The sequence below is a fragment of the Orycteropus afer genome, unplaced genomic scaffold (assembly GCF_000298275.1).
Source record: "Orycteropus afer afer isolate SDZICR_OR568_19922 unplaced genomic scaffold, OryAfe1.0 scaffold00336, whole genome shotgun sequence".
In the NCBI taxonomy this organism is placed as follows: Eukaryota; Metazoa; Chordata; class Mammalia; order Tubulidentata; family Orycteropodidae; genus Orycteropus; species Orycteropus afer.
The window spans coordinates 2324868-2333985 of record NW_006921923.1 but is presented as its reverse complement, the minus strand read 5'-3'; the positions used below and the strand labels follow the sequence as shown (position 1 = coordinate 2333985).

General features: G+C 38.4%; 1 protein-coding gene across 1 annotated transcript in view; it reads right to left on the bottom strand.

Annotated features, from left to right (window-relative positions):
- Positions 1-4165, bottom strand: part of LOC103206914 (NACHT, LRR and PYD domains-containing protein 12-like) — a 25376-nt gene extending 21211 nt beyond the window's left edge. The window contains exons 1-2 of the mRNA XM_042782482.1: positions 4096-4165; positions 2905-2949 (exon numbers count right to left, since the gene is read on the bottom strand). Of these exons, the coding sequence (XP_042638416.1) occupies positions 2905-2949; positions 4096-4165 (115 nt within the window). The remainder of the gene's footprint in view (positions 1-2904; positions 2950-4095) is intronic.
- Positions 4166-9118: the final 4953 nt, after the last annotated feature.

Sequence of the window (9118 nt, the reverse complement as noted above, 5' to 3'; positions counted from 1 at the left end):
CTGGTGACACAGTGATTAAGGCATTTGGCTGCTAACAAAAAGGTCAGTGGTTTGAACCCACTAGCCACTCCACAGGAGAAAGATGAGGCAGTCTGCTTCTGTAAAGATTTACAGCCTTAAGAAACCCTATGGGGCAGTTCAACTCTGTCCTGTTGGGTCAATATGAGTTGGAATTGACTCGATGACATTGGGTCTCAAATACAACCCAAGTTCAAAACACTATCTTTCTTGAATTGCTTAAACTGCCTTCTACTCTTCTACTCTTGCCCATGTACTGGCTCTTCTCTACACAGCAGCCAAACTGATCTTCTAGAAGTACCAATTAGATCATGTCACTGTCTTTATCACAAAACCCTTCAGGGGCTTTCCATTGCACTTGGTGTAAAATCCAAAATCATTACCTTATTCTATAAAGTATTACTTTATTTGGACCTTACCTACCTCCAGATTCATTTGATATTACTCTTCTCCCTACACTAAAGCTACACTGGTCTTTTATTGTTTTGGTGAATTTTTGCATGATAAAACATATGCACACTGACACACTTTTACTTTCTTAAAAATGCTATATTATTCCCCACTTCAGCGTCTTTGCACTAGTTATTCTCTCTGCCTTGAACATTCTTCCTCCTGCTCTTCCTGTGGATAGCTCCTCATCCTTCAGATTTCAACTTAAACATTACTTTCTGGAAAGGAACTTGCCTGACCATCAATTTAAAGCAAATCCTCTCTATTCTTCCCTATCTCTGCACCCTATTTTTTCCTTCACAGCACTTATCACAATTTTATAACTGTCTTGTTTGCTTATTGGTTCATTGTCTGTCTTTACCACTAAACTATCATCTACATCTGTCTTCTTCACCAAAGTACCTGGAGAATCTAGCATAGTGCCTGACATGTAGCAAACACAACGAATATTTATTAGGACTAGAAATACCTTTGAACCAAAAACAAGCCATTTATTATTGCCTATTCTGTGCCTAGGAGCTGGTGGCACAGTGATTAAAGCATTTGGCTGCTAACCAAAAGGTCAGTGGTTCAAACCCACCAGCCACTCCACAGGAGAGAGATGTGGCAGTCTGCTTCCATAAAGATTTACAGCCATGGAAACTTTATAGGACAGTTCTACTCTGCCTGATACAGTCGCTATGAGTCAGAATTTATTTGTCAGCAATGGGTTTGGTTTTTGTGTTTTTGTTCTGTGCCTACTACAGATACTATACTAGGCCCTTTACACTCATTATCTGATTTAATTATCACAATAATCCCATGAAGTAGGTACTATCCATACTTTATAGATGAGGAAACCAAAACCTGTAACCAGGGCCAGTTTCATGGATATGCAATCTGTGCAGTTACGCAGGTGTCTGTGCTCAGAAGGACCCTGTGCATGGTTTAATGCTCTGTTCTTGGTGTCTTGAAATTCTTAATAATATTTGAATAAGGGGTTCCACATTTTGATTTTTCACCACAAATTATGCAGCAAGTCCTGCTTATAGCATTAGGTAACTTGTCCAAGGTTTGACAGCTAGAAAGTGGCAGTTGTTGTTGTTGTTATTTGCCATCAAGTCAGCCCCGACTCCTAGTGACCCCTCCTTGGGTTTCCGAGGCAGTTATCACTATGGAAGTAGGATTGCCCAACCTTCCTTCCGAGGAGTGGCTGGTGGGTTTGAACCGCCAGCCTTCTGGTTAGCAGTCAAGTGCCTTAGGCACTATGCTACCAGAGCTCCTAGAAAGTGGCAGAGCCTTAATTTGAATTCAGGTCTGCCTGAAGCCATGATCTATGTGCTTAAACATTATGCTATGTAGTTTTTACGTTCTGTAACTAGAAAAAAATAACCCAAGGAGTCTGTTATCAATTTCAAACTTCTATTAAGTGAATGTCTAAGTCAGAATTTCCCAAATAAGTGTATCTGGGAATACTATTCTGTAAGATATAAATAGGAGAGCTGTGAAAAAGGTATTTTGTGGTCAAATAAGCTGGGGAAATTCCCTTTTAGAGTTTCTCAATGCATATTAACATGTGAGGAGTTTTAAGACTTCATACAGTAAATAAATTGTTCAATTTTGTTTAATTTTGCATTTTCTGATCTTAAATGACTACAGAATCCTTTTTTAAAAGCATAGTTGCTAACTCCTGGGAAATGTTGTCTGTACAACTCATTTTGGGAATGCAGATCTAAATCAGAGTTGGCAAACTTTTTCTGTAAAAGTTTGTAAATAGTTTAGGCTTTGCTAGCCTTTTGGTCTCTGTTGAAGTTACTTAACTGTGCCACAGTAGCATGAAAGCAGGAATAGACAATACGTAAACAAATGAGTATGGCTGTGTTCCAGTAAAACATTACTTACAAAAACAGCTGCTAAACTGATTTAATCCATGGGCTATAGTTTGTTGACCTCTGATTTAAATCTTTTCAGAAGCAGACTTGTTTATTCTAGCCATGAAATTTTCTACATTCGCAGGCTTAACTACCACCTCCAGCAGTCCTCCCAGCATTCAAATACTCTGATGGTGATTAAACAAAACAAAACAAAACAAAACAGGAGCTCTGGTGGTGTAATGCCTGAGGCATTTGACTGCTAACCAGAAGGTTGGCAGTTCAAACCCCCCAGCCACTCTGTGGAAGGAAGACTGGGCAATCTATTTTTGTAAAGATTTACTGCCTCAGAAACCCAAAGGGGGTCACCATGAGTTGAAATTGACTCGATGGCAGTGAGTTTGGTGGTATCACTACAGAAGTAGATTGTCCAATCTTCCTTCTGAGGAGTGGCTGGTGGGTTTGAACTGCCAGCCTTCTGATTAGCAGTCAAATGCCTTAGGCACTATGCCAGTCCTAATTGCCATAACAGTTTTGGGCTTCATTCCCCCAAAATAAAAGGGGATAAAACAGAAAAGATATCTACCTGCAAGCTCCCTCCATGAAAATGAAGCCAGAGAACTTGGAGAGGCTGTGGGAGTGAAAGAGTTAAGAGTAGCATAAATATACCTTTATAACCAAACAGGAAATATACAGAACTTTACATTGCTACTGTCATTCATACTCTTCCCCAAACAGAAATACAAAGAAGAAAGTAAGACACCTCATTTAGACCTACTCTAACTTACCCACAAATGTATTTTACATCTTATATCCAGTATAAAGTAAATATAAGACCTTCCCGTATGCATATATTTAGCATACGAACATTTTAATTTATACAGTCAATAAGGAAAATTCTAGCTATAAACTTAAAGGTGTGTACATTATTTGAAGTGATTGGTGTTTTGCTTTCCATTGAACATTAGCTCATTATTTGGACTTGTGTTGAACCTATTTTTTAAATGGGATAGAATAGGTACTGCTGAACAGATATGTACAATGACCTACATTCAAATACAGAGGCACACACACTCGATTTAAACATTTACAAATATAGATGTATAGATTAAAAATACACAAGCATACAAACATAACTTCACATTCTAATGGGTTATTTTGTTTTTGTTTTTACTAGTTGCACATCTTTTAAAGAAAAGGTGAAACAAGAGTTGGGAGAGGGTGTGACTAGATGGGTACTAACTTAATAGGTAGATGAAGAAAGGAGAGTTTGGAAAGGCAGATATTAGAATGTCACAAAAGTGAGAAGGCAAGTGTTTTGTGGTAGATAACCAATTTCTCTACCCTACATTTGAACATCCTTGGAGCTCAGGAATTAATTAGTCACAAAGGGAAGGCCTCCAGAAATCTTCACTCTGTGCTCTTTTGTTCTGTCTCCTGTGGAAAGCTGTGGTCAAAGAAAAGGGAAAGACTTAAGGTCTTTCATGGTTATAAATGCTTTGGGGGGTATGGAAAACAGCAGAAACCACAGTTAGGTCTTCTTCCTTCTGTCTTTTTCTTCATTTAGGGTAATGGGCAGTTTCAGGGTATTTTTAATAAATAAATATTATATCCATTGTAATATATTAATGTATACAAACATAAACATCCAACGAGATTTTAAAGATTCAGAAGAATCCCAAAGGCCATGAGGAAAAGGATTAAGGAAAAGAGAATGAGCAGAATTATCTAGATTATACCCCCCCCCATTTTTAACCTCATTCAGTTAGTTACTCACCTTTTGCTGAAGACAATAAACTCCAGGTACAAGCAGGTTCCATATCTTTTCTTTTCTTCTGATTGCTCATCCTGGTGAATTAAGAAGGCTGTAATCCAAAACAGAAATGATGACTGTAAGGCCTAGCAGAAGCTCAGAGTCAAAAAGTAACTCAAGAAAAGATTCCTCACTTAAGGTATTACATAGTTGGAGAAGAGAGAAAGCCAAATAACCAAGAAAATATTGGGAATGAGACTTGGTAGTTGAGGAGAGTCACATAAGGACAGACCAATGCATTACATACATATTATTTTATACAACATAAATATTATTTTATACAATTGCTTTTTAAATCCGTTAACAGAAGAAGAAAAATATGCATCCATACTTTCTTAATATTTACATGATTACTTTTACTCATATTCTCACTCTTTTTTTTTTCACGTAGTTTCGAATTACCATCTGTGGTCACATGCTTTTAACCTGAAGAAGTTTCTTCAATATTTCTTGTAAAGTGGGTCTGCCAGCAACAAATTTTCTCATTTTTATTTAGCTGGGAAAAATCATATTTCATCTTTATTTTTGAAAGATAGCTTTGATGGATATAAAATTCTTTATTGATTTTTTTTTAATTTGGAGCACTTTAAAAATGTCCCATTGCTTTCAGATCTCCATTGTTTATGGTCAGAAGTCAGCTGTTAATCTTACCGAGGTTCTCTTTTAAACAATGAGTCTTTTTATTTTCTTTCTGTTTTCAAGATTTTCTTCATGTCTTTAACTTTGAGGATTTTTACTATGATGTATCTGCTCATGAACTCTTTGCATTTATCTTTCTTGGAGTTTGTTGTATTTTCTGGATGTGTAGATTATTGTTTTTCAATAAATTTGGGTAGTTTTCAACCATTATTTCTGCAAATATTTTTTCTTCTATTTTCTATTTCTCCTCTCCTGATATTCCTTTATGTGCAAATTGGTGTCCTTAATGGTGTCTCATTTTCTGAAGTTCTGTTCATTTGTATTCATTATTTTTCTCTTTGTTTGGCTTATATAATCTCCATCTTCAAATCCATTAATTCTTTCTTCTGACAGTTAACATCTACTGTCAAGCCCCTCCAGTGAGTCTTTTATTCCAATTATTGTACTTTAAAATTTCAGAATTTCCATTTGGTTCTTTTTTAATAATATCTCATTATTTATATTCTTTATTTGATGGAACATTGTCATCAAATCTTCTTTTACTCCTTTAATCTTTTTTTAAAATTCTGTGCACATATTTATAATGCGTACTTTGAAGTATTTTAATGATAAATCTATTATCTGCTTGCTCTCACAGTCGGTGTCTGGTGTCTGATTTTTTTTCCCCAGGTGTTATGGGTCATACTTTCCTGTTTCTTTACATGCTTCTTTACTTTTTATTGGAAACTAAATATTTTAGATAATATATTGTAGCAACTCTGGATACTGCCTCCTCCCTCTCATTTTAATTACCTCTTTTTAATCTCATTGGTGAAAGAAGTATTCTTGTCCTTAGGATAGGGGGAAGGCCAAATACCTGACACTAGTCAAATGAGATCAACAGCAGTTTATTATTCACATATCATTACAACCCTGAGAAGGAGGGCACTGTGCTACACAGGGACACACAAGGGTTGTACTCAGGAATAGAGTGAACAAGCTAGTGCTTTAAGAATCAGGTTTTGTAGTAACAAGAAGATAGGGTGATCTTTGGTTCCCATGGGAGGATGTGATTGGAATGTTTTAATAATTCCATGGTCTAGCAGGGAACTGAAGACCACTACTCAGGAATAAGTAGGTACTGTTCCTGGTCTCTGTGATATGGAGGGTTATTTAGCTAGCATACCTTATCTAAGGGAGCAGAGTAAGTAGGGGGACTTGCAGTTAGGCAATTTGAGAGTCTCAAATCTTAATTTTAGGCCTTACATTACACTCTACTCTGGGGCTTGTTATTGTTATATGCTCATTTATTTGTTTAGTATGTGGCTGGGTTGTTTTAGTAAAGATTATTTCTGCACTCCCCCAATGGTAAGCCTCTGATGTTGCTCCTCAGAGATGTGTTACTTTGGGTGTGCCCACAGTCATCCTGGTATGACAGTGATATTCTTAGAACTCTCATCCTCTTTCTCTGACCACCAAACCAAAAAACAAACTCACCACCATTGAGTCAATTCAACTCATAACAACCTCTCCTTGGGTTTACAAGGCAATATCTCTATGGAAGTAGATTGCCCTATCTTCCTTCTGAGGAGCATCTGGTGGGTTTGAACCACCAGCCTTCTGGTTAGCAGTCAAATGCCTTAGGTACTACGCCACCAGAGCTCCCTCTCTGACCACAAGCAGCTGTTAAACTCCACTAACTGCCAGTTGATTGCTCTACCACTTTCAATCAAGGCTTTGAACCCCGTCATTCCTGTCTGACCCCCTGCTGGGAATTTGCATGTCCACTCCAGATATACTGAATTAGAATGTACATTTTAACAAATTCCTAAGCACCTGGGGATCTTGTGACACTGTGGATTCTGATTCAGTGTATCTGGGATTTGTTGTTGTTATGTGCCCTCAAGTACAACCCGACTCATAGCAACCCCTCAGTGGGTTTCCGAGGTGGTATCACTACGGAAGTAGATTGCCCAACCTTCCTTCTGAGGAGTGGTTGGTGGGTTTGAACCGCCAGCTTTCTGGTTAGCAGTCAAGTGCCTTAGGCACTAGGCTACCAGAGCTCCTGTGATAGAAATGCAAATTATCATCAGGGGGTCAGACCAGATTGAATTGGTTCAAAGCCCTGGTTTCAAAAAGTCCCTGGAGCATAAATTGCTATACAAATTAACCCAAACAAATTGTGGCCCCATTGAAGGAATATTTTCTCAGGTCAGTGTTTGATATTTGTTCTGACTGCAGGAGAACCTTTCTCAGATGTCTTACTCTCTTGTGCTCTCCTGAAAATTAGCCAGCCTACAACCTAAGCTGTATCTTCATTAAATCCACTAATTTCTCAGTTGCCTTTCACTACAACCTACATTTTTCTTGAAGTGCCTTTAAGCTTTACCTTCTCCACATTATGTTTCAAATTAAGTCAATTCCTTTGGAAGTGATTAGGATCTATCTGTTTTATGGCCTGCTTCTTCCTTAATGCTAAAGCTCAGAGTCAAGGCTGTAGGGCTAGGAGTAGGGACAAAGACAAGTTTCTTTTTGAGTGGCACTCCCACTCTAGTAACTGAGCACTCAGTGGAGGGATGTTAGAAGCCTGAGGTTCTCTCAACTGGCCCCTCCTGTCCTGGAACCAGCACCCCATGATCCAGTGAAACGACAACTAGGGTGTCTCAGTATTCTCAACATGCCACATACAAGGTAGAGAGCCTCTATTCCACAAGTGTGGGCTGGACAGAAGAAGGTAACACTCACTTCTTTACCACAGTCACTCAGGACTTAGCCTTAGCAATAGATAGCTGGGAGCACGATGAGAAATGCTGAAGTCCTGCACCTCCTGGGAAGAAAACTCTCTAGTTGGGATCTGAGGAAGAGAGGAAGCTCTGTGTCTTGGCTACAGCAGTCTGGGATGGAGTCTCCTCTTCGGTGAGATGAAGGTGGTGGGGAGGAAGCAGTCTTGGTTTACTATTGTATTATGTTTATTGTTCATTGTCAGTCTTTCCCACCACGTGGTAAACCAAAAGTATTGGCCCCAATTCCCAGCCTTTGCCATGTAATTTATAGTTTCACAAGACAGTAGAGCTTATTTTCCCACTCCTCATCTTGGAGCTCAGCCATGAGATTTGCTTTGGCTAATGGAGTGTAAACATATATGACTCAAGCAAGAGCTTAAAATGTGTTTGCATGGTTGGATACACCCCCTCTCATGATTCTCCCATTGACATGATAGAAGTCACTGGAGAAAGAAGGCCCAGTTAGTCGACTAGTCAGAGGAAAATGAGAAATATATGAGGCAGAGCCAGCTCAGTTAACATAGTCCTTCAGCAAGAAAAGTAGACACTCCAGCCTGAATCAGAGATGCTCAACAGAGCCCTGTCTAATTAGCTGACCTTCATATCTTGGAGAATAATTGCTTAATACATGCTTAATCTTTTCATACCACGGAGATTTTTGTGGTTGTTACATAACATTGGGGTAATAACTGACTGATATCTTCTGCTAGAACATAAATGCCTAAAAAGTGCTTGGCACCGTGTAGACATTCATTGATAAAAATGGAAAGGGTTCCAAAAAATACTTTCATTCTCACTTTACAGTAATCCATATGTAAGAATATGAGTAATTTCATTTTAGAAGGAAGGCGTGAATGGGAGTTTATGGTGTTTAAGAGGATGGCTATACTGCACAAGTCATCTATTATTACTTCCACTGAATACCACTAGAAAACTAGAAGAGTGTAACAGAGGCTGCTGGTTATCCTTCAACATCCATCCCTCTTATATAAGTTTATAGAATTATGCAGTATATAAATTTCAACTGGGCATATGGCTGCCCAGCTAAAGACTACATTTTCCAGTCTCCTTTGCAGCTAGTGTACAGTCATATGACTATGTTCTGGTCAAGATGAGTAGAAGTTCTTTATGCAATTTCTACTTTGTGTTCTTAAATGTAAGGAGGGTACATACCTCTTCTCCTTTCCTCCTTCCTGCTAATTGAAATATAGATGTGATGCATGACAGGGAATGCCAAAGCAACTCTTGGACCACAAGAAGAAGGCTATAAATTGAAGCAGTAAAACAACAAGACTGAAGGAACCTGCCTACTTGATGATTGTAGAGACATCATCCAAGCCCTGGACTATTAACTTGGACTTTTTAATGAGAGAGAAATAAACTTCTATCTAATTTAAACCACTGGATTTTGGGGTCTTTTTATTACAGCAGCCCAGACTATATCCTACCTACAAATAATGAGGAATCTCTAAGGCAATAAAATTGAGCCCAAAATGTAACAAATGCAATACACATTAACTGAGAGGACATGCAAAACACATAACTTTTCCAAGCAAAATCCTGGAATAATCCCAAGAGCAAGGAGT